The sequence below is a fragment of the Schistocerca gregaria genome, chromosome 4 (genome assembly GCF_023897955.1).
Source record: "Schistocerca gregaria isolate iqSchGreg1 chromosome 4, iqSchGreg1.2, whole genome shotgun sequence".
In the NCBI taxonomy this organism is placed as follows: Eukaryota; Metazoa; Arthropoda; class Insecta; order Orthoptera; family Acrididae; genus Schistocerca; species Schistocerca gregaria.
In genome coordinates this window covers 464,005,811-464,032,969 of record NC_064923.1, presented here as the reverse complement: position 1 = coordinate 464,032,969, position 27,159 = coordinate 464,005,811, and the positions used below count along the sequence as shown (strand labels likewise).

Sequence of the window (27,159 nt, the reverse complement as noted above, 5' to 3'; positions counted from 1 at the left end):
TTCGAATCCTGTCTCGGGCATGGATGTATGTGATGTCCTTAGGTTAGTTAGGTTTAAGTAGTTGTAAATTCTAGGGGACTGGTGACCTCAGATGTTAAGTCCCATAGTGCCCAGAGCCATTTGAACCATTTTTTTTTTTTTTTGACGTATGTGGCGGTGAGACCAATTTGTGCATGCTTTCGCCGGCACTCTTTGCTCATGTGTGACTGTCAAGCACGCAGTTTCGTGAGTAGTCACCTTTATGCTTGATTCGATCCGGCGTTTGTGATGGGTGGTGAGAACTGTTAAAGAAGCACTTGGTCGGTCGCTATTTGCAGAACTAGTTCCTAGGTTCAGGAGACGGTTGTCAAGTGACTGCTAGACTTGGACCCTGATTTACATCTTGCCGATTTTGTTGAAACAAATGCTTAGACAACAATGCCAACTATATGGAATAGTAATATGCACCTGTGTTTTGCTAAATTTGTGTATCTCTTTGATTTCCTGCATTAACATTTTCTCGCAGAAGACCTTTTACCTTGCGTCTTGCTACAGCCTCATAGATTGAGGGCCATGACACAACAAGACTAATCAGTATCATCGCCATGAACATAATATTTCTCAGTTGAGAAACCTCACGAAGTATTTTCTTGGCAGTGGTTGCCGCATGAAATACCACCTGGGTAATCTCTGTCTACACACATAACAAAAATTTTTGGAACCATCTCTCAATGAAGAAATCATTGGTGTGTAAGGTCCACCACTCAGAGCGTGCAATGTAAGCTTTGTTGTGTTTGTCTTCTAGATTACGACTGCTTCAGTGCTGTCATTGTTGAAGCTGTGCTTGGGCTCGATCCCAGAAATCTGCACGCCTCTGTTGTCGGTTGCCGAGATGGCGTGTGGGCAGAAGATCCAACAGCTACACGAAGGACAGCCCGAGAGACGGCCTCAGCAGATAGCCAATAAGACGGTACTTGTTATGTGCAGGACCGTCGGCACAGGCGTCCTGCTGAAAGGCTTAGAGACGTGCAGATTGGTTCTTCATCCGCGGAAGATCGGCCCGGCCCTCATCTTCAGTCATTCACCGTAGCGATCAGAAAGAGTATAGCTCGCAGAGTCGACGTTTTCTCCTCAGTCAGGTAGCTGTGGACTCGTAGCAGTGGACTCTTAAGATGGCAGCAGCTGTAGACGCTTTGTTGTATTCATCAGGGCATCCTGCAACTAACCAACGGCTTTGCCGCAGTGGTAACACCTGTTCCCGTCAGATTACCGAAGTTAAGCACTGTCGGACTTGATTAGCGTTAGGATGGGTGATTGTTCGTGTCTGCCGAGCGCTGTTGGCAAGCAGGGTGCAGTCAGCCCTTGTAGGGCCAATTGAGGAGCTGCTTGAGGAGTAGCGGCTCCAGTCATGAGAACTGTCAACAGCCGGGAGAGCTGTGTGATGACCACATGCCCCTCCATTTCCGCATTCAGTGACAACTAATGGATGAGGATGACATGGTGGTCGGTCGGTACTCCGAGGCCTATTCGAACACTGTTTAGTTTAGTTTTTGTCCTGCAACTAGTAGAGAAACTTTCCATCGGTGTCTGTGCTGCAGATAGAGTGATCACACTCTGGTTTTATAGCAGTCAATGACATGATTCCAACAGTACGGGTAACCGAACGTGCCCCTGTTTTCTGAGCCTGTCAGCGCTCTTGGCTGCCCTTATATTTAATTCCAAGGCTTCACATCGTTCCTTTATGTAAAGTCTGCGACCCGAAAGGTGCCCTTATGTCATCCCTGGGTGGAGTTAACTACTTGTAACCTCATTACAGTAGGGCGGTGTGTTCACTCTGCACTGTTGCCTAAGTGCTGAATCAAGTGTTTCCTGGCGTCCTCTCTTACATACTAGAGGCAATAAGGTCCCTGTCTCCTTGTACTTCGGCACCCCCACTGTTGGCATTGGTCAGGTCAAACTCGCAAAACCGTCGGACGTGTTCCACTTAGCGTCGCCCGGCTGCTTCTCGCAAAATTTTATTCTCATACATAATTACTAGTCTGCTGTGCAACAACAAATCATACACAACCGTTCGCTCGACGGAAGATCCATATCCAAAGACTGGAAAGCTGCACAGGTCACAACAACATTCAAGAAAAGTGGTATTAGTAATCCACTAAACTACAGGCACATATCACTGACGTCGATATGCAGCAGGATTTTAGAAAAATTATTGTGTTCGAACATTATGAATTACCTCGAAGAAAACGGTCTATTGACACACAGTCAACACGGATTTAGAAAACATCGTTCTTGTGAAACACAACTAGCTCTTTACTAGCATGAAGTGTTGAGTGCTGTTGACAAAGGATTTCAATTTGAACCCGGATTTCTTGGATTTCCGGAAGGCTTTTGACACTGTACCACACAAGCGTCTTTTAGTGAAATTCCGTGCTTATGGAATATCATCTCAGTTATGTGACTGGATTTGTATTTTCCTGACAGAGAGATCACAGTTCGTAGTAATTGACGGGAAGTCATCGAGTAAAGTGATTTCTGGAGTTCCCAAAGGTAGAGTTATAGGCCCTTTGCTGTCCCTTATCTATACGAGCGATTTCGGAAACATTCTGAGCAGCCGTCTTAAGTTGTCTGCAGACGACACTGTCGTTTATCGGCTAATAAATTCATCAGCAGATCAAAACAAACTGAAAAACGATTCAGAAAAGATATCTGTATGGTGCGAAAATTAGCAGTCGACCCCAAATAACGAAAAGTGTGAGGTCATCCACATGAGTGCGGAAAGAAATCTGTTAAACTTCAGTTACACGATGAATCAGGCAAATCTAAAGGCCGTAAATTCAGCTAAATACCTAGGAATTACAACTACGAACAACTTAAATTGGAAGGAATACACAAAGTATATTGTGGGGAAGGCTAAACAAGGACTGCGTTTTATTGGCAGGACACTTAGAAAAAGTAACACATCAACTAAAGAGACTGCCTACACTACGCTTGTCTGTTGTCTTTTACAATATTGCTGCGCGGTGTGGGATCCTTATCAGATAGGATTCACGGAGTACATCGAGAAAGTTCAAAGAAGGGCAGCACGTTTTGTACTACCGTGGAATAGGAGAAAGAGCGTCACTGAAATGTTACAGGATTTGGGGTGGACATAATTAAAACAAAGGCGCTTTTCGTTGCGGCGAAATTTTCTCACGAAATTTCAGTCACCAACTTTCTCCTCTGAATGCGAAAATATTTTGTTGACGCCGACGTACATAGGGAGAAACGATCACTATGGTGAAACAAGGGAAATCATAGCTCGTACGGAAAGATAGGGGTGTTCGTTCTGTCCGCGCGCTATACGAGGTTAGAATACTAGAGAACTGTGAAGGTGTTCGATGAACCTTTTGCCTGGCACTTAAATGTGATTTACAGAGTATCCATGTAGATGTAGATTCTAAGGTATTCCAAGAAGTAGACGGATTCTGCCGCCCAGTAGCACTTGTGTAATCTTACAAATAGCAGAAGAGCACCCAGTCAAGGAGCACTCCTTTTTTTTATTTATCTTCAACCGATAAATACATGGAAGCCTGTCTTTCTCATTTTCAGCGTGCAACTGCAACGGCTTCTCGAACAGATGCTTCTTCGACAAAGATCTGTATGAGAAAACGGGCCACGGAGGACATTGTATCGACTGCACTGGCAACAGAGACGGGCCAAATTGCGAACGCTGCAAGGAGAACTTCTACCAGCGTGAAGACGGCTACTGCATCGCGTGCAACTGCAACGAGATTGGTATGGACATCTACATATCAGAATTAATTATATTTAAAGACTGTTTTGTGATTGCACTCACTTGCTTCAGGGCTTTTTTACTTCTTTTCACTTTCAGATACCATGTATCTTCAGTTATGGTTCCACTACTATTTCTTATCTACGTGAATAACCTTTCACTTAACATTTAACAAGCAGAATTTGTACTTTCTGCAAACGATACTAGTGTTTTTAAATTCCATTATAGAGACGAAGCAAAAGATTGTTAATGTTTTTCAAAGAATTATTAAGGGGTTCTCTGAAATGGACTCTCGCTAAAGTTTGAGGAAAAACACTCAATTCAGTTTTGTACAACAGAGTCATATGAAAGATTTATGTAATACACGAACGGGAGTCAATAAATAGAGTAGAATGCTTTAATTTTTATGGTGTACATATTGATGAAAACTTCAACTGGAAGAAGCACATTACTGAGTTCCTAAAACAAATTCTGCTACTTTTGCTCTTCGTATAACTGTCATTCTTGGAAACAAATGAATAAACCCCTGGTCCGTAGCTCGTGATCGTGCGGTAGCGTTCTCGCTTCCCACGCCCGGGTTCGATTCCCGGCGGGGTCAGGGATTTTCTCTGCCTCGTGATGACTGGGTGTTGTGTGATGCCCTTAGGTTAGTTAGGTTTAAGTAGTTCTAAGCTCTAGGGGACTGATGACCATACATGTTAAGTCCCATAGTGCTCAGAGCCATTTGAACCAATAAACCTCCGATGTATTTTGCATATTTCCACCCAATAATGACTTATGGAATAAACATAGAGTAAATATCTCTGGAGTGAGCATTGCGTTCTGCGCATGTTGTCAACATTAAACCAGGATTGTCACGTGTTTTCGGGATTTCGCTGTGCGTGTGTGCTTTCTGCAGAGTTTGAAGTTTATAATATCAAGAGTTTTTGTTGTGTTTCACCGTTTGTTGATAGTGTAATAGCGAGGGTGAATTACTGTTGTTGCTACGGATGCAAATAAAAATATGTGAAAGGAGGGATAGTAACTTTTCATGGTTACATACATCTAGCTCTAATTATAGTTATCATATTAGTAAGACACACTGCATATGTTTAAAAATTTCGAGACGCCTTATAATTACGGCTTGATTCTGTAGACCTATTTTTCTACGATTTTATGACGTTTGCGGCTCGTACAAAAGCTTACAAACAATTGCTTCCTCTCGTAAATTTGCTAGTTGAACAGGAAAGGGAATGGTTAGTTGTTTCAGTAAATACTATCCTCCATGCATTTATCAGTGACTTGTCGATTATGTATATTCATTACTCACTCTACTGTTTATTTAATAAACTGGGAGCAAGTACTTAAAATGCGTTAAATAAATACCTCAAAGCGCCACCAGTAAGAAAAATTGTGCTTTAGGTTGCAAAAACGAGAAAATAAATACGAAGAAATACAAGAAAAAAGGACGGATTAGCAGGGATATAATCGCTAATGTGTGACAAATTCGGTGTTTTTCGGACACTTGCAAAAGTACTAGCGTACTCTCAAGTCGTTTTGCAGTACTACCACTGCAAAAATGTACGTCAAGGTCTGCAGTACTATAAAGTGCCGTATCATACCGAAAACTACCAAAAATCGAGTGCATCTGAACTGTGACACCTATCGCAAAGAAGCAGAATGTAATATCACTTGCCCTTAAAAGTTACGTAGTTGGTTTATTCCCGGTATCAAACGGATACTGTTAAAATGTTTGCGCAACATATATAAATAATCCACGACACGTACGAAAAGAATCCGTCTGTACTAGGGATGTAGTGACATTAAAAATACACAGGGCGCTATACGGACAAACACACGACGTCACGATATCACGTGACCAGGCCGGCAATGTATGTTGACAACACAAAATCTGTTCTGCGTATTTCGTCATGTACGTACCTCTTTAAGGAGTTAAGCATCTTAACTGCACCGTAACAATACATATATTCCCTTATGAAATTCGTCATAAATAATCCATCACAATTTCAGAAGAACAGTGATGTATATACTCACAACACGAGATGGAAAAAATTGCCCACTATTACCCATTGTTGCTAACATTCAATGTTGTTGTTGTGGTCTTCAGTCCTGAGACTGGTTTGATGCAGCTCTCCATGCTACTCTATTCTGTGCAAGCTTCTTCATCTCCCAGTACCTATTGCAACCTACATGCTTCTGAATCTGCTTAGTGTAGTCACCTCTTGGTCTCCCTCTACGATTTTTACCCTCCACGCTGCCCTCCAATACTAAATTGGTGATCCCTTGATGCCTCAGAACATGTCCTACCAACCGATCCCTTCTTCTGGTCAAGTTGTGCCACAAACTTCTCTTCTCCCCAATCCTATTCAATACTCCCTCATTACTTATGTGATCTACCCATCTAATCTTCAGCATTCTTCTGTAGCACCACATTTCGAAAGCTTCTATTCTCTTCTTGCCCAAACTATTTATCGTCCATGTTTCACTTCCATACATGGCTACACTCCATACAAATACTTTCAGAAAAGTCTTACTGACACTTAAATCTATACACGGTGTTAACAAATTTCTCTTCTTCAGAAACGCTTTCCTTGCCATTGCCGCCAGTCTACATTTTATATCCTCTCTATTTCGACCATCATCAGTTATTTTGCTCCCCAAATAGCAAAACTCCTTTACCACTTTAAGTGTCTCATTCATCACCCGACTTAATTCGACTACATTCCATTATCCTCGTTTTGCTTTTGTTGGTGTTCATCTTGTATCCTCCTTTCAAGACACTATCCATTCCGTTCAACTGCTTTTCCAAGTCCTTTGCTGTCTCTGACAGAATTACAGTGTCATCGGCGAACCTCAAAGTTTTTGTTTCTTCTCCATGGATTTTAATACCTACTCCAAATTTTTCTTTTGTTTCCTTTACTGCTTGCTCAATATACAGATTGAATAACACCGGGGAGAGACTACAACCCTGTCTCACTCCCTTCCCAACCACTGCTTCCCTTTCGTCCCTCGACTCTTATAACTGCCATCTGGTTTCGGTACAAATTGTAAATAGCCTTTCGCTCCCTGTATTTTACCCCTGCCACCTTCAGAATTTGAAAGAGAGTATTCCAGTCAACACTGTAAAAAGATTTCTCTAAATCTACAAATGCTAGAAACGTAGGTTTGCCCTTCCTTAATCTAGCTTCTAAGATAAGTCGTAGGGTCAGTATTGCCTCACGTGTTCTAACATTTCTACGGAATACAAACTGATCTTCCCCAAGGTCAGCTTCTACCAGTTTTTCCATTCGTCTGTAAAGAATTCGCGTTAGTATTTTCCAGCTGTGACTTATTAAACTGATAGTTCGGTAATTTTCACATTTGTCAACACCTGCTTTCTTTGGGATTGGAATTATTATATTCTTCTTGAAGTCTGAGGGTATTTCGCCTGTCTCATACATCGTGCTCACCAGATGGTAGAGTTTTGTCATGACTGGCTCTCCCAAGGCCGTCAGTAGTTCCAATGGAACATCTGCACCGCAATATTACGTGCATTATTCCTTTTCTTTAATTATAATTTTATTGGCTTTTTGTAGACAACAATACAGTCGGTTATTCCTTACACCAAGCAAAATACTGCACTAAACGCAAATTCGCTGTTCCTCTCATTCGTTCAGTCCCTGACACATGGTTTATTGCAATTGTGATGAGTATGACTTCTGATCCAGCCTACGAAAATCAAAGTCTGCTTTCCTTAGAACAGCTTCCTTAATTATTGTGAAGCTGCGACACTTTGTTGATGTCAACTATGCTTCAACAACGCTTTCTATAGCGAACTCAACCGTTTACATTTCATAGTTCTTTGGTCTTAGTGTGCTTTCCAGGCTCCTCAGCACACACACACACACACACACACACACACACACACACACACACACACACACACACACACACACACACACACACAATATAGCATCAATTTGCGGGTTAATTCAGTCTAATAAGACATTTTATCGAATATTAAAGGGTGTTTTGAAATCTTAGTTAAATGCAGATAATTTTCCTTTCATCAGTTCGGAATTTAACGCTTTCCGATATTAAACAAAGGGCTAGAAAAGAGGTCAAATGACAATGAAAAAAACTTTCGGCCCCAGCTAAATCACTCATTTGGCAGCTAAATGACATTAAAAAGAAGCCAGAGTTTTTAAAAAAAACTGATTTGGCGGCACTGTCATTACCTATTGTTAAAGTTGTCAGTGCCTGAGAGAGGAGTCCACTATGCACCAACATTCGCTGGAAGCAACAATAATGTATAATCATTTGCATAACAACATAAAACGTCTGACAGGTGGTAAACAAGTTTTAAATCTAACCGAAAATCATTTTTCCTGGTTAGCTGCTTCTATTCCATGGACGAATTTCGATTTAAAATCTGGCAGACTCGTTAACATTTATTCTGAAGCGTAGCAGCACGAGTGGGAATAAAAAAAAGTGATTTGTTCATTGATGTTAACGCTGACCATATGTGCATATCCTACAGACTCATACCACATAATTTCGATAGAAGAATCGTTTAAATTATTCAAATTATCTATGAAATATGTAATTAACTGTGATGATCTTGTAGGCTTGTGTTCATTTTTGCTGCCATTATGCATAGCACGCCTTATTTTATCGACTAATATGATTTCTGTTGTTTGCTTTAGTCTGGAAACTAAATTTTTACATCAGCTTGAATATATTATGATCAATGATGGTGGTAGTTGGCAAATTAGTAAATAATACACCTCCTCCATCCCTCCCAACATTTATGGTTTTCTGATTATTTCCGGTTGGACTGAAATTATAAACTTTTCTAATGAATGACGCCAAAAAAATGTAATAATATTATTCCACACGATTTACTCCCAAAAGGAAGTTAACTGAAGCGTGTGTTTTGAATTGTACGCGCATTTGGAATCTGTTTAAGGTAAGCACTCATACATTATGTGATCAAAAGCAACCAGATACCTGACTGAAAATGACATACAAGTTCGTGGCGCCCTCCATTGGCAGTGCTAGAATTGAATATGGCATTGGCCACCCTTATCCTTGATGACAGCTTCCACTCTGGCAGGCATACGTTCAATCAGATGCTGGAAGGTTTCTTGGGGAATGGCAGCCCATTCTTTGCAGAGTGCTGCACTGAGGAGAGGTATCGATGTCGGTCGGTGAGGCCTGGCACGAAGTCGGCGTTCCAAAACATCTCATGGTGTTCTATAGGATACAGATCAGGACTCTGTGCAGGCCAGTCCATTACAGGGATGTTATTGTCGTGTAACCACTCCGCCACAGGCCGTGCATTATGAACAGGTGTTCGATCGTGTTGAAAGATGCAATCGCCATTCCCGAATTGCTGTTCAACAGTGGGAAACAAGAAGGTGCTTGAAACATCAGTGTAGGCCTGTGCTGTGATAGTCCCACGCAAAACAACAAGGAGTGCAAGCCCCCTCCATGAAAAGCACGACCACATCATAGCAACGCCGCCTCCAAATTCTACTTTTGCCACTACATAACGCTGGCAGATGACGTTCACCGAGCATTCGCCATTCCCCATCCTGCCGTCGTATCGCCACACTGTGTACCGTGATTCATCACTCCACACAACCTTTTTCCACTGTTCAATCGTCCAATGTTTACGCTCCTGACACCAATCGAGGCGTCATTTGGCATTTGCTGACGTGATATGTGGCTTATGAGCAGCCGCTCGATGATTAAATCCAAGTTTTCTCACCTCCTGCCTAACTGTCATAGTACTTGCAGTGGATCCTGATGCAGTTTGGAATTCCTGTGTGATGGTCTGGATAGAGTCTGCCTCTTACACATTACGACCCTCTTCAGCAGTCGGCAGTCTCTGTCAGTCAACAAGTGAGGTCAGCCTGTACGTTTTTGTGTTGTTCGTGTCCCTTCACGTTTCCACTTGTCTATCACTTAGGAAACAGTGGACCTAGGGATGTTTAGGAATGTGGAAATCTCGTGTTCAAATTCGAAGTCCGTGAGTTCCGCAGAGTGCCCCATTCTGCCCTCTCACGATGTCTTATGATTACTGAAGTAGCTGATATGGAGTACCTGGCAGTAGGTGGCAGCACAATGCACCTAATATGAAAAACGTATGTTTTGGAGGTGTCAGGATGCTTTTGATCACATAGTGTATGTGTGGACTCACAGCTCCATCAACCAGGTAACCTGGGGTACACCTTTGTGAACGAAGTCTTGCCAATCTGAAGAGACCCCCGTCAAAACGAAACAAAATCTCCATGCTCTGGTGCTTTGCACGTGATTCACACAGCATGGCAGGCATGTAAAGAGCAGAGAATGTTGGACGAAGCATACAGCCTTGTTTCAAATCATGAATATTAGCAACTAATACTATGCATAGTTACCGTGAAGAACCTGCCCAGACATGCCATTAAGAAAAGCTTTAATCAGTTCCACATAGTCTTCAGGATATCCAAAGTGTTTCAGTACTTTCCACGCAGCACATCTACATACTGGATCAAAGGCTTTTTCCAGATCATAGCAAACTAAATACAGAGGCTTGTGTTGCTCTCAGCATTTTTCCTTGAGTTGGATAGCATAGAAAAACGTATCTCTTGTGCCTCTGAAGGTTTGGAAACCACATTTTTTAGGTAAATCCTCTCTGGAATAATATGGAGCTGATTTAATAGAATTCTTGTGAGAATTTTACCTGCAGTTGATAATAGTGATATACTATGGCAGTTCCCACATGTACAGCAATTGCCTTTCTTGAAGATAGTGATGGTGGTAGCATTCTTAGCTGGCTGTTGTGACCGAGCGACTCTAGGCACTTCAGTCCAGAACCATACTGCTGCTATGGTTGCTGGTTTGAATCCTGCCTCGGGCATGGATGTGTGTGATGTTCTCAAGTTTTGCAAATTAAGAGGCTCAGTATAAAAAGGCTAGTCTTTAACAATATACCTCCATTCTGTATTAATTTGAGAGGGATATTGTCAGGAGCTTTCTTGGTCTTAGTTGATTGAGTGCTTTATTAAAGTCTCTGTATGTGGAACTGCCATTCATGGTTGTTGGGGCTGCTGAGAGTCATTACAGAGAAAGTCCATAACAACATTGGAGGCACAATTTACAATTGCAGAGAAATGTTCCTTCAAACACTTTTAATTTTTTCATTGCCAGTTAAAATGATGGAATTGTCAGCAGTCTTCTTTTTCCCTGATGGGGATCGAATTGGACCTTATATCTTCTTTGTGCCTGCATGGAAATTTTACAGATCACAGGTATCAACTAGTCTTTGCAGTTTTTCAGCTTTTTGTTGCCGGTAGCTATTCTTAATTTCCTTAGTTGGTGCATGCATTTGTCTGTAAGTTCCATGAAATGTGATTTTTTCATATTGGAAGATGGAGCTTGTAGAAAGGATAGCTTGGCTTCCCATTTGGAGTTGATTAGACGTCTTCATTATTTTCATCAAACCAGTCTTGTCTTTATTCTTTGCAAAATAAATTGTTTTCTTAGTTCTCTCACATTTCTTTATTTTCATCAAACCAGTCTTGTCTTTCCTTCTTCATAAAACCAATTGTTTCCTCAGTCGACTCAGTAATAATCTTCTGAACTGTGACCCACTCCTGATTTACACTCTTACTGCTGACTGGATGCTAGCCATCTTATTTGAAATCACATTTCTGTAATGTGTAGCAATGGATTTAATTTGAAATTTGGAAATGTCGAATTTACATATGGTAGGTTGTGCATGTGTCCTTCTGGTTTGCGACAAGTTGAGATCCCCAACTGGCTAAATAGAAGCAGTTTTTGGCTAAATAGAAGCAGCTTTAGACATTTCTTGCCGTCTTGGTGACAAGGACATCCTTTTTATCACATTGCCTGGTGATAATATAACCAAGGATGCGCCAGTGCTTTGAGAGAGGATGTATCCAAGTGGTCCTGCAGCAATTAGGGAGGTAGAACTGACTGTTTGTAAAAAGGAGTTCATGTTCAGCACATAGACCATTGGCATTGCAGGTGCCAAGTCCTTGTTTCCCATCACATTGCACTATAATTGATGAACTCTACCAATTCTAGTACTGAAGTCACCGAATAGTAAGTGCTTGACTTTAGGTGGTACTTGGATGACGGCTGTGCACAGCAGGTAGTAAGACTGGTCTTTAGTGTCTACATAATCATCCAGACAGATATGAGAGTCATAAATTTGCCTCCAGAGAGTGGGGTTTGGAGGGACATAATTCTTTTGCTGACATCAGTTGGAGTTAGCAGATGGTCAGTCAGCAATGTAGTCTTCACAGTGAAGGTGTGACATCAGGGAAAAAGTTCCACAAGCATGATTTTGTTTAAGATGGATTTCAACTGGTAAGGAAGTGACATTCACACTATAGTCTTGGAACTATACTCTGCAGCTAAAGTGAAAGAAGATGTGCAAGGTCCAGTACTGCGACTGCAAAGGACTTCTGCAGACTTGGAATGCCATTGAGTTGCACCTAAACACCCAGTCTCTCTGGCATAGCCTCATCCATCTCCATGGCCACTGAGAATGATAATAATAGGGCTCCTCATCTTCCCGTTTTGATGTTGGGCCAAAAACACAGGGTTGTTTCATCCTCCAGCTCCACTGTCCTGATGGTCTCCACTCTGCCTTCAGTGCCACTGCAGTATTCACTGTACCTCCATGAGGTACTATATAACATGGGTTTTTTAATGAAGTGTTACTCCCCCCCCCCCCCCCCCCCCCCTTTTCGAACCAAGCTTGAGGCTATGGCTGAGTTTGACTCATGGGAGAGATACTTGGAGATAAACACTATCCAGCAAAAGTATGTTTACAAAATTTCAGGAAACAATGTTAAATTAGGAATCAAGGAATGTGCCACAGCTCCCTGTATGTTGCCTCTTCAAGGATTGCAAAAACAAAATTAAGCTAATAGCAGTAGACACAGAGGCATTTCAGCAGTGATTGTACCCACAGTGGGAAGTATACTAGGTGATGCATTTTACTGTGGTCTGTAGAGTATGAATGTAATAATGTATGAAACAAAACATTTTAAAAGCATATATTGATTTTTTTATATTTGGGTGCATCCAGTTATCTGAGTCTATGTATTGAAAGTTAAGTGTTTTTAACAAACTTTATTTTTTATTTATTTATTTATTTATTTTGCAGGTTCAAGGAGCTTACAATGTAATCGTGAGGGACGTTGCCAGTGCAAGCCAGGTGTAACTGGTGATAAGTGTGACCATTGCGATGTTAATTACTATGATTTCACCAGCCTTGGCTGCAGATCATGTGGGTGCAATGCTGCTGGCAGTTATGGAAATGAACCCAACTGCAATCCTTACACTGGTGCATGCCAGTGTAAAGAGAATGTTGAAGGAAAGCGCTGTGGAGGGTATGCAATTATGTTGTTTCTCTTCTTTATCTAGCATTAAATGTTTGTTAAAACGGCCAGTTGATCTTACTTTAATCACGAGTTCTGCCTTAACCTCTGTTTTCTACCCTAGTTAAAACTGTGTTATTTATTCTGTTACTTAGGTGTAAACCTGGGTATTTCAACCTGGACATTGAAAATGAATTTGGTTGCACACCTTGCTTCTGCTACGGCCATTCGTCGCAGTGTGAATCAGCTCCTGGATATTCAAAAGTTACTATTGAGAGTATGTTTGCACGAAACAATGAAAGGTGGTCTGCACAGGATTACAGTGGCAATCCTGTTAAGCTTCTCTATCACAGTATTACACAGTCCATTGGTGTAAATGCTCCTGGTCGAGATCCAGTATATTTTGTGGCACCAGGTACAGAAAAAGCTTTGACTTGGCTATTTTGAACTTAGTCTTTATGATTAAATGAGTTGTAATTTGAACACTTTTTGAGCGAAAGCATTATTATATTTCATAGATCATTGGAGTTGCTCATTCTTTAAATTTCATCTCACTCTAAAAATCTAGATATCAGTGTAAAATTTTTCTATTTCTTCCATTCTGATGCCTCTTATTTGAGATAATATGCACCAGTCATCATATGAATAATAGTACAATAAACATATAGTGTTGATAGTGTTGTATAATTAACTTTTTGTCTCAGCTTCAAATTTAAAGACTTATTTTTGAAAGACAGGAATTTCTGGAGCATTATACTCATGTATTCTAAAATGTCTTTTTGTCTCAGCATTTTTATGACATTCTGCGGTGTTTCCTGCTTCCAGTTTATAATTTATAATCTACAGTGACAGCTTCATGGGCGAGTAATTCTGAGAGCACAATGGATCATTCTAGAGTCTATTAGTGTATGTAATCCATCAGCTTTTAAAAAAGTTGTTACACCTTTCCATAGGAACAACTGTTTCAATTATTATGCTCATCATGAGAGATAATCATATCTCAGTGCTGATTTTTGTAACATTAATGTAGTCCAGATTTTTTTCCTCTGAAGCAATTGTGGACCCATAATTGCTACATCTCCTGTTACATGTGTAGCTTTTACATATAAACTTGTTGGTCCACTCCAGGTGGCTTCACAAATTCCTGTATCAGCATAATATTTTCTCTTCAACAGGCCTCCACCTAGGCCATAGTATGAAAACCATTCTCTGTGTTGATTAACAGTTTTATTTCAAATATTTATATAAGATACAGACTAAACTTCCATATAGATAACCACCATCACACAGAAACACACCTTATTTTGGACCAAAGTTCCAAATGTGTGCCGATACATCTCTAATTTCCAAACTCTGCAGCAGCCTCATTCTAAAGGTTACAGACTGTTTTGGTTGTGAAATTAGAGAAGCCAGTTATTACAAATTTTTTGGCTGGAGATGCATTATATTCTCTTTCATCACAAATCCTAAATAAAATTGACTGCTCCCTTGCTCTTTAATTTTACCTTCAAAGTTAATATATAGACTATATTCTTAAAAAACTTGAGCACTACTGAGTGAGAGACCACATCCTTTAACTACATGCTAAAGGTGCTGAATAGGAAATAATGGAATACAATTTAATAAGAAAAACAATACCATGAGCATAGATAATAAATTTTACTGTCTTCAGACAGGTTTCTTGGAGACCAACGTGCCAGTTACAATCAGCTACTGTCATTCAACCTTAGAATTGGAGAGAGTGGTCCAGGAGCCACTGTTGAAGATGTAGTGATAGAAGGTGCAGGACTGACAATCACCCAAGCAATTTTTGGCCAGAGAAATCCTTTGCCGTCTGTAGAGGTAAGAGCATTTTTTTTCTTTTTGCCAAGCAGAGAACCTTGAGTAACCTCAATCAATACTTTTCCCTTGTGTGATACATGTGGTATCATTCATTCCATTCTTCTCAATCCATTCTACCTTATTTGTGGCAGAGCAGCATGCTTCTTCTAAATGACCGACTGTTTTTCCTTCCTTGTACAAATTTTCTTGCTAGTAATTCTTTGTACATGCATTTCAGTAGCATGTAGTTAAAAAGAAATGGCATGTGGAAATGAAAATAGAGCTGTAGAATCTTCCTGTAAAGTATATCATGATGGTTGCTGTAATGCATAAAACTAATGACAACAAATAAAAAAATTAGAAAAATTATCACATAAGACTGTAGTCTAGGAATTCATGCAGATGGTTTGAATTTAAACAGAGAAACAGAAGTACTGGTATGCAAAAATAAAATTGACAAAAGCACTATTTTATTCAACAGTCAGAGTATATTAATTATATATAGATTACAACCTATCCATGCTGAGTCCATTATCGCTGAAACTGAACAAAACAAGATAGTTAACCAAACATTGAAGAGATTCCAAAGCCAAGTTGGTGTACACAGCAGCAAAGTTCTCCTGTGTAGTAATCTGATACATATCCACTCCACAGGCAACAGCAGATTTTCTCAATCAGTTTAGGTGACATCACTATCTGCTTGATGATTCAAAATGATCCTGTACAACTATTGCCAGTCCTTATACACTGAACAAGTGTCATAGTTAAGGCCTCTACCTGCCATGTAGTGTGTGCCTCCGAGAGCAAGCCAGTATCTTCTGAAAAACTTGTTGTGAAGGGTTAAATGTTGGTCAGCAATTGTGCTTTGTCAATGTAAGTGTGGATACCTAAGGTGCAAACAGTTGAGTTTGTTTTCTATTTGCAGATACTTTAGAAAGTGAAGGATTGTGCAAGGAATAAGAGCTCAGGTCCTAAAACAAGAAAAACTAGAGCCCATGTCTCCTTCATATTCACAGAACACGGTTATAATGAGGAGTACTTTTTGCTATGTAAAGGAGAGAATGAAAACAATATTTGAGGATACCTCGTCATAAGACTTCCAGTGTTGTTAGCAGCTGTGAAAAAGAAAAGCAAGTGGCATTACTTAGCTTGGAAATGAGGTTGAACCGAAACAAGGATACCTTTCTGTAAAGTGCGATATATAAAAAGGAGTCACTATTTTAATACTCATGCTGTGAACTGATCTCTGGAGCACTTTTCTGCTATACGGATCTATTCATTAACTCTGCCACTTCTGAGGTATTCTGCTCGTAGCTGCCTCTTCAGTACACTGTCACCACATGTGGTTTCTTTTTTAGCTACATCCTTGTTTGTTCCCTATTAATACATATGTATGTATAAAATGTCAGTCACATAAAAACTTGGAAAGTTACTAGAAATAAATAAAATAATTATGTTTGATGATTACAAAGTCTTTTGCAACAGAGTCCTTGCATAAAAAGTTCTCGTTTTACTTGCCGCATCAAATTTGGATAAAATCCCAAGTTTTCGATGACCACCTCCAACATCTTCATCAGCCAATGAGAAGCCGTCCACTGTTTATAAAAGCAGAAGCCTCACCAGTCCACGACAGTGAGTTTTACCCCTGACCGAGAACTTTTTATGCAATTATATTTTATGTTTGTAACACAAATATGTTTTTTTCTCTCATGTATCATTTGAAAACTGATTGTGTTTCGTTTCTGGTCATAGGCCCAGGAGTATAAATTCCGCCTGCATGAACATCCCCAGTATGGATGGCAGCCAAGACTTTCATCCAGAGATTTCATAAGTGTTCTTGCAAATCTTACAGCAATATATATTAGGGGAACATATACTCCAGAAGGTATAATTATGGTACCTTGTCTTATCTTGTATGCTGTGCCATTTGTGTCATAATGTGCTTTTCAATAGGTTGCTCATAGGAATTATAATTAACTGCAGAGTATTAACTGATGGTGATTTTGTGTATACCTGCTTTTCTCATTTAGGTGTTGGATTCCTTGATGATGTCAGATTAGAAACAGCTCATCGTGGAGCAGCAGGTGAACCTGCCAGATGGATTGAAAGTTGTAGGTGCCTTGCTGGCTATGTTGGTCAGTTCTGTGAATCCTGTGAACCAGGATTTCGCCATGAGCCGGCCAATGGTGGACCTTTTGCACCTTGTGTCCCATGTAACTGCAATGGCCATGCAGACATATGTGATGCTGAAACAGGTAAGTTGAAATCTGAAAAAATTGAAGCAGCAACCGGTTACTTCGTGGCCAGAAATATGTCATTACATTCTTACTGGTGTAAAATTTGTTTCTCCAAGCCTAGCAATGTGTTTATCCATGGATCTTTTCCCCATACTGTTCACTTCTGTCCCTTTTAGGTCGATGCATCTGTCAACATAACACAGCTGGGGACAACTGTGACCGCTGTGCACGAGGATATTATGGAAATGCTCTGCAGGGAACTGCTTATGATTGCAAACCATGCCCTTGCCCTAAGCAGGGACCATGTATACAACTGCAAGATGAAACTATCATTTGTCTTGAGTGTCCAAAAGGATATGGAGGTAAGAACTTTATTCAAATAAGAAAGCTGACTGCGTATAATATGATGGAAAGAGGAAAAGAAATTAGAGGATACTTGTATCATGAATATACTAAAACTCAACTACGAGCGGTGTTAAAACATTCAACATAATTTCACACATTGAGTGCTAGTAGCCATAATTTATGCCATAAATACATAATCTATGGAGGAACATTACACTAAACTAAATTAGGCATTCTTCTTTACCTCAAAACGTGTCTAAAACAAAAAAAGACAGTACCTGCAGATAAGAAAAGGCATAGCAGTAGCTAAATGAAATTTTGCAGTCATTCTTAATCAGTGTATGCTTATGTTTGTGTTAAAAAATTTATAGCAAAAATGCAGGAAGACCTGCAGATCAGTCAATGCTTGGCGTATGTGGGCAGAGAATTTTGAAAGAGATGTAATTCACCCACGAAGAGATAGCTATCAATACCATTGTTCAACTGATTCCTGAATTCTGCTTATCAGATTTGAAAGCAACATGTTTCATAACAAGTTTGTTTAGTCAATATAATTGCATCATCAAGATGCTCATCCAGCTCCAGTGGCAGATATGCAAGAGAGGCATTTTGCTTGATTGACATTCACTGTTACCATTTCAAGTGCTCACATTCGAAGAAAAATCAAATATCATATTTCTTCCCGCTGCATAAGCACATTTTGTAAAATGGCCATTATGGTAAAATTGCAAAATGTATTCAACCTCATACGAAGAATTGCTAACAATATTTCTTCCTGGGCATCATTAAGTAATGGAAAAGGGTGGGAGAAAAACAATAGTGATTGACAAAGTACCATCCATCACATTCCAGTAATTGTCTTGGGGAGAATAGTTGTGGATTGTTATTCAGCACTCCTGAATTGTATAATTAGTTCATCACTGCAGTTTATCTATCAGAAAAGTATCATATTTAATGATGTTTATAGAAGTAAATTAAGTCAGTTGAAGAAACTATGGAAATTACAATTAAGTAAATTTATGATTTCGAATTTAGAAATTTTTTAGTTCTGTACACTTCTCCATACCCTGGGGATGATGACACACAGAAATCATTTGGTGCCATTTTTGTTGAATTACAGCGTGAATGAAACATTTTAATCTTTTCTCCTTTAACAGTTACAAGGTAATTCAAAGACAGAGATTACTACTCACCATATTGTGGAGAGATGTTGAGTAATAGGTGCAACAAAAAGACTGTGAAGCAGGTAAGCTTTCAGCCAAGCAGGTCTTCATCTGAATCGGAACACACACACACACACACACACACACACACACACACACACACACACACACAATCACAGACTTGCATATGCGTGACCAAAGTCTTGGTAGTCATGATCATGTGCGTGCGAGTTGCATTTGTGTGTGTGTGTGTGTGTGTGTGTGTGTGTGTGTGTGTGTGTGTGTGTGTTTTGTCTAATTCCGATGAAGGCCTTTTCAGACAAAAACTTACTTGTTTGGCAATCTTATTGTTGTGCCTATCTGCAACTCAGCACCTTTGCTGTATGGTGAGTAGCAATTTGTCATTTTCATAATATTATCATTATTCCAGCTTGTATTTTCCATTCGCTCCAGTCACAGATTCGAATCCTGCCTCGGGCATGGATGTGTGTGATGTCCTTAGGTTAGTTAGGTTTAACTATTTCTAAGCTCTAGGCGACTGATGACCTCAGAAGTTAAGTTGCATAGTGCTCAGAGTCAATTTGTATTTTCCATTGTTTAGTGATAAATAAGTAGAAGATAATACAACTTCGTTTGTATGCCTAATAGGTCCCAGATGTGACCTGTGCAGTGATGGGTACTTTGGAGATCCAACTGGAAAGTTTGGCAGTGTTAAACTATGTCAGCCATGCAAGTGCAATGATAATGTTGACCCTAATGCTGTTGGAAACTGTAACCGCACAACTGGAGAATGTCTGAAATGCATTTATAATACAGGAGGACCAGAATGTGACTCTTGCATTCCAGGTAATGAAGTAACTTTAAGTTCTGAAAGTTCAAATACAATTTTTCTAATGAAATTATTGGATAGTGTTATAATCTTCTTAAAATAATTAAAATTAATCTAATTATAACCCAGTGAACAAATTTATTGAGTAGTATGTTTTTCAAAAGTATGTTCAGTCAGTCCAACAGAGAGGGTGGTGTTCTCTACACAAATGTTTCATGTTAATAAAATTTTGCTGAGTGCATTTTCTTGAATAGTTACAGCATTCTTGATGTAATGTAAAATGAGAAGTATTATCAATTTTTAAATTAGCTAGGATGACATATAGCGGAATATTCCTCTTTACACTATTCACTGATTAGTCCACTGTACACTATCTACTGTTTCACATTTACATCGTCCCACAGATTTTGCTTCCATTTGTAGAGTGCTTTTTGTTTTCCATGGAAAATCAGTGTCTGCCTAAAGCAACCAGTCAGTCACATAGTTTCCATAAATTTTAGTCATAAATGTTAAAAATTCATGGCATTAGTTAAACTAATACAGTAATAATTTTGAAGGTGCTTGGAAAGAATCACACTACACCTAAGGATTTTAGAATCAGATGTGCTGGCTCACTTACTTGAAAGAAAGAAAGGAAATGTGTACACTGGACTCCTCAATCCCCACATGAATATTCCCCAGAGCATAATAGAGCTGGTGGCAGCTTGTCTCTGTCCCACAGTACAGGTGTCAAAGAGCTGTTTCCCTGGAAGATGATGGATTCATGACCTCCCATTGGCACAATGAAAAAGGTATCAGGATTTATCAGACCATGCAATGCTGTGCCACAGCGATGCTCTGTCACTGCATCAATGTCCAATGCTGATGGTGGTCACATGCCCCGTGCCCATTTCAGTTGTAGTTGTTGATGTTGTGGTGTTAACTTTATCACATGCATGGGTCGTCGCCTGCGGAGGCCCATCATTAGGAGCGTTTGGTGCGATGTGTGTTCAGACAAACTTTTAATCTGCCCAGCATTTAAGTCTGATGTTAGTTCCACAACTGTTCACCGCCTGTCCTGTTTTGCCAGTTTGACCAGCCTACAACAACCGACATCTGTAATGAGCAGTGGTGACCCAACCCCATGACATTGGCACTTGGCTTCACCTTGGTCTCTCCATATGTTGAAGACACTCACCACAGCACTTCTCGAACACCCAACAAGTTAGCTTGTGTGAGCCTCCGGGCCATAACAATCTGCCTTTGGTCAAACTCAGATAGACTGTACGCCTTCCCCATTCCACACACAGACAGCACACTCACTGATGCTACATGCACCCTACGTGTGTCAGACTAACAGCCATTTCTCGCCAGGTGACATTGCTATTGCCTGAACAGGTTTATGTCAATAGCAGGTCACAGGTCATAAGGTTCTGGCTGATCAGTGTATTTGTAGATAAGGATACATATAATAATTTATGTTTCAAAACTGAGGATTGCAAAAAGACACACTATGGAAATCTTTACTCATCAGTTTCAGCTTCAAGAATGAATTTCATTTTGCAGTGAACTGTGTGCTGATTTGAAACTTCCTGATAGATTAAAAATGTGTGCCAGCAGATTACTTGAAGCTGGGACCTTTGCCATATGCAGGCAAGTGTTCTATTGACTGAGCTATCCAAGCTTGTCTCATGAACTGTCCTAAAAACTTTACCTTGATCAGTACCTCATCTCCTGTCTTCCAAACTTCGCACCAGTTCTCCTGCATGTCTTGCTGGACTAGCATTCCTGGGAGGTTAGACGACATTACAGGGTCATGAGCTAAGTCAAAACCTGATGAATTGTTTCCAAAATGAATATTCACCCTACAGCAGTGTGTGCTGATTTGAAACTTTGCAAGTCAAAGGTCCAGGTTCGAGTCCTGATGACACTTTTAATCTACAAGGAATTTTTGGTTGCAACCTTGGACTGGTCTTGTTTATATGCTTCTGTTGACATTAACTCCAAATTTAATAAATTTATCGAAGAGATTACAGGTCTATTTAAAAAATATTTCCTAAATAAATACATGTAGGACAAAGAAAGGTGCAGTATGTAGTGGCCAAGAGATCAAATGATCACAATAAGATTAGGCATTACAAACTATACAATAGAATTCTTAACTAGACCATACCAGCATAGAGATATATGTTCTTCAGAGCAGAAATCAATAACTCACACAATAAAGTCTAAACTGCTTAAAATGTTGTAAAACAGGAAAAAATGCATTCTGTAGAGAAAATGTCCAAATAAAGATGAGGATAATCTTAGTGATTCAAAAACAGTTGCTGATACATTCAATAAATGTTTTTAACAATAACAGTACAAATAGGATCATGAGGCTCCAGAAATGGAGCCATGAATTATCTGGAAGCCAAAGTACTTAGCACAGTACAACAGATCTAGGTAAGAACAGTCTCTATACAGGAAATTGAAAGAATCATTAAGTCTCTGAAAAGTAAAAGTTCTACTGGAGTTGACACCATCTTAGTAAATTATTAGAATAGCACTGCGACCATGCAATTAAATCCCTTTCCTCTATTTTTTACATGTCACATAAGCAAGGAATGGTTCCAGCAGTTGTAAAATCACTGTATAAGAAGGAAGATAAAGCAGACAGCCAGTCTCACTACTCACAAGCATTTCCAAAAGTTTAGAGAAACTAACACATTTCAGGATTGTTAGCAACATAGTGACCAAAATCTCATCAGGAAAAGTCAGTTTGGATTTCAGAAAAGGTTAACAACAGAAGATGTAATACATGCATTTGCTGCCAATGTTTTGGAATCTGTGAATAATAATAATAATAATAATAATAATAATAATAATAATAATAATAATAATCCAAATAGAGGTGTTTTACAGGACATGCTTCCTGCAACCACCCTAGAAGGAAAACAAAGACAGAGGATGAGATGGTCTGATGAAGTTAACCGACACCTCATGTTCTGTTATTACCAAGCAACAAACTTAGGAACCAACACAACTGGATACAGATCACAAGTATACACAACATTTATTACCAGATAACCAGAATTAAAATTTTTAACAGAACAATGACTAGCTGATCAGATCCGTGTAATAATAAAAAATAACAGGATACCCTAGTAAGAATTAGAAAACATCAAATAACAAGTACAACAAATACTGGAACAAAATAATGTACAGTCAGAAGAAGAAGAAGAAGAAGAAGAAAATACAGTAATGGACTCAAACATCCCAGAGCAAACAAACCGAGAACAACACACATCAATTAAACAATCTGAGGAAAACGAAATCTTAAGACAGCCACCAGAACAAGCACAAATAGAAAAATTTCAGCTGACATATATAGAATACAAAGACACAAATACAGACATTAGACCATTCTTACATAGACCGCCAAATAACCCACAAGTTGAAACAACAACAACTATCAACACAATCATACACAACAAAATAAATGAAAATACAACTATGGAAGAGTTACAACTACTGGTTTATATAGGAGCACTCACTACACTAAATATACACACTAGACAGAGATCAGAACCAACCAACACACAGAAGAAACCCACAAAACCAGCATGGCAACACAGGCTACAGATCAGAATAGAAAAACTTAGAAAAGACATCGGACAGCTAACACAATTTATAAGAAATGAAATATCAGACAAAAAACGAAAAAGGTTACCTAAAATTACACAACAAGAAGCAATAGATCAATTAGATGAAAAGAAGCAAAAATTACAAGCATTGGCCAAACGACTTAGAAGATACAAAAAAAGTGAAAATAGAAGGAAACAAAACCAAACATTCAACACAAACCAAAAGAGTTTTTGCCAGACAATAGATAACACACACATTAAAATAGACAATCCACCAAACATAACAGACATGGAACACTTCTGGAGCAACATATGGTCAAACCCGGTACAACATAACAGACATGCACGGTGGGTACAAGCAGAAACAGACACATCCAAGATGATACCACAAATGCCTGAAGTGGTAATTTTGCAACATGAAGTCACTTGAGCAATTAATTCTACGCACAATTGGAAAGCCCCTGGAAATGATAAAATAGCAAATTTCTGGCTAAAGAAGTTCACTTTAACACATTCACATCTAACTAAATTATTTAACAATGATGTAAATAAAATAGAAAGAAACTTCCACATGGGAAAAATATATTAAAAACAAAGATTCCAAGACTTACCAAGCGGGAAAGCGCCGGCAGACAGGCACATGAACAAAACACACAAACACACACACAGAATTACTAGCTTTCGCAACCGATGGTTGCTTCTTCAGGAAGGAGAGGGAAAGACGAAAGGATGTGGGTTTTAAGGGAGAGGGTAAGGAGTCATTCCAATCCCGGGAGCGGAAAGACTTCCCTTAGGGGAAAAAAAGGACAGGTGTACACTTGCACACACACACACACACACACACACACACACACACACACACACATATCCATCCGCACATACACAGACACCAATGTGTATGTGCGGATGGATATGTGTGTGTGTGTGTGTGTGTGTGTGTGTGTGTGTGTGTGTGTGTGTGTGTGTGTGTGTGTGTGTGTGTGTGTGTGTGTGTGCGAGTGTACACCTGTCCTTTTTTTCCCCTAAGGGAAGTCTTTCCGCTCCCGGGATTGGAATGACTCCTTACCCTCTCCCTTAAAACCCACATCCTTTCGTCTTTCCCTCTCCTTCCTGAAGAAGCAACCATCGGTTGCGAAAGTAAATTATTTAACAGTTGCATTGCAGACCCATACACATTCCCTGATACATTTACACATGGAATAACCTATCTGAAACCTAAAGATAAAGCAGACACAGCAAATCCAGCTAAATATCGCCCCCATAACATGCCTACCAACAATGTACAAAATATTAACTTCAGTCATTACACAGAAATTAATGACACATACAACACAGAACAAAATTATAAATGAAGAACAAAAAGGCTGTTGCAAAGGAGCACGAGGATGTAAAGAGCAACTGATAATAGATGCAGAAGTGACATATCAAGCTAAAACTAAACAAAGGTCACTACACTATCCATACATTGACTACCAAAAAGCTTTTAATAGTGTACCCCATTCATGGTTACTACAAATATTGGAAATATACAAAGTAGATTTTAAATTGATACAGTTCCTAAACATAGTAATGAAAAATTGGAAAACCACACTTAATATCCAAACAAATTCAAATAATATCACATCACAGCCAATACAGATTAAGTGTGGAATATACCAAGGAGACTCATTAAGTCCTTTCTGGTTCTGCCTTATATGGATGATCTAAAACTACTGGCAGCAACAAATCAGCAACTCAACCAATTACTAAAAATAACAGAAGTATTCAGCAATGACATAAATATGGCTTTTGGAACAGACAATTGTAAGAAAAATAGCATAGTTAAGGGAAAACACACTAAACAGGAAGATTACATAGTGGATAGTCACAGCGACTGCATTGAAGCGATGGAAAAAACAGATGCCTATAAATATCTAGGATACAAACAAAAAATAGGAATAGATAATACAAATATTAAAGAAGAACTGAAAGAAAAATATAGAGAAAGACTAAAAAAAAATACTGAAAACAGAATTGACAGCAAGAAACAATACAAAAGCTATAAATACTTATGCTATACCAATATTGACCTACTCATTTGGAATAGTGAAATGGAGTAACACAGACCTAGAAGCACTCAATACACTTACACGATCACAATGCCACAAATATAGAATACATCACATACATTCAGCAACAGAAAGATTCACATTAAGCAGAAAGGAAGGAGGAAGGGGATTTATCGACATAAAAAACCTCCTTCCCTCTGTCTGCCGGCACTTTCCCGCTTGGTAAGTCTTGGAATCTTTGTTTTTAATATATTTTTCCCATGTGGAAGTTTCTTTCTATTTTATCTACATTATGGACAGGTAGACAATTTAAGAAAATTCTTTCTAGAACGAGCTGAAAGTAGCAAAATACACAAAGCAATCACTCATCTAAATACATCAGCTACACCACTACAATTTCATAACCACTCCTACAACCCTTTGGATCACATAACATCAACAGATACGAAGAAAGTAAATTGGAAAAAGAAAACACTACATGGCAAGCACCCGTGTCATCTAACACAGCCACACATCGATCAAGACTCATCCAACACATGGCTAACAAAAGGCAATATATGTAGTGAGGTGGAAGAATTCATGATTGCAATACAGGATCAAACAATAAACACCAGATATTACAGCAAGCGTATTATTAAAGATCCCAACACCACAACAGATAAATGCAAACTTTGCAAACAACAAATAGAGACAGTAGATCACATCACAAGTGGATGTATAATACTAACAAATACAGAATACACCAGAAGACATGACAATGTAGCAAAAATAATACATCAACAACTTGCCATACAACATAAACTAATAAAACAACATGTTCCCACATACAAGTATGTACCACAAAATGTACTGGAGTATGATGAATACAAATTATACTGGGACAGAACCATTGTAACAGATAAAACAACACCACATAACAAACCTGACATCATACTCACCAATAAAAAGAAGAAATCAACACAACTAATCGAAATATCCATACCCAATACAACAAATATACAGAAGAAAACTGGAGAAAAAATTGAAAAATACATCCAACTGGCTGAGGAAGTCAAGGACATGTGGCATCAGGATAAAGTTGACATTATACCAATTATACTATCAACTACAGGAGTCATACCTCACAATATCAATTAGTACATCAACGCAATACAACTACATCCAAACTTCTGTATACAACTACAGAAATCTGTAATTATTGATACATGTTCAATTACCTGAAAATTCCTAAATGCAATGTAACATATACTGTACAGTTAAAAGGAAGTGACACTTGATCAAGGTCCGCATCACTTTTCATTTTTGACCAGACATAACATCTGAGAAAAGAAAGAATAATAATAATAATTATTATTATTATTTTTTAAGGTGGTTGGAATATTTTGAGATCTAACAAAAGTGTTGGACTGCATCAGTCATCAAATACTTTAACCCCAAGCCACATATCTATGTGTAAATGGTGAAGCAGGGAAGTGGCTTAATTTGTTCCTTTCTAAAGTAAAGTGGAAGGTTGTATTTGATAGTCAAGAAAGTGCATTCAGCTTCATCAGAGTGGAATACCACCATGTGCGGAGTGCCTCAGAGCTCAGTTCTAGGCCCCCTAACTTTTTATTCCATTTATTAATGATCTACCTCTTTCTACAGAATATTGTAAATTCTTCTGCTATCAGTCACCATTTTCTTTATTTACCTTACACATGATGTATTTTGGAAAATGATACCCATTTTCAAGTGCGTTTTTTGTGTGTATTAAGCCATGTTAAGCCGTGTCTATTGATGTTGGCAAGATGTGAGTGTCTGCTTCATTTCATTGATTTTTACTGCAATACATGAGAACCACGACATTTTTTAGTCGGTTATCAATTCTTTTGGTGAAGTTAGTGGCGAAATTTAGAAGAATTTGTACTTACAGTTTTCTAATGGTCCGTTTGTGCAGAGTTACACACACACACACACTAAACATCACACACAACTTATTGA

At 39.0% G+C, this 27,159-nt stretch overlaps 1 protein-coding gene across 2 annotated transcripts in view; it reads left to right on the top strand.

Moving 5' to 3' along the window:
• The window catches only part of LOC126266752 (laminin subunit gamma-1), a 1,057,862-nt gene that overhangs the window by 981,482 nt on the left and 49,221 nt on the right, over window positions 1-27,159 (top strand). For both annotated transcript variants that reach the window (XM_049971254.1, XM_049971255.1), the window contains 8 exons: window positions 3,571-3,756; window positions 12,918-13,143; window positions 13,287-13,546; window positions 14,804-14,973; window positions 16,705-16,837; window positions 16,983-17,207; window positions 17,366-17,551; window positions 19,346-19,543. In XM_049971254.1, coding sequence (XP_049827211.1) covers window positions 3,571-3,756; window positions 12,918-13,143; window positions 13,287-13,546; window positions 14,804-14,973; window positions 16,705-16,837; window positions 16,983-17,207; window positions 17,366-17,551; window positions 19,346-19,543 — 1,584 coding nt within the window. The remainder of the gene's footprint in view (window positions 1-3,570; window positions 3,757-12,917; window positions 13,144-13,286; window positions 13,547-14,803; window positions 14,974-16,704; window positions 16,838-16,982; window positions 17,208-17,365; window positions 17,552-19,345; window positions 19,544-27,159) is intronic.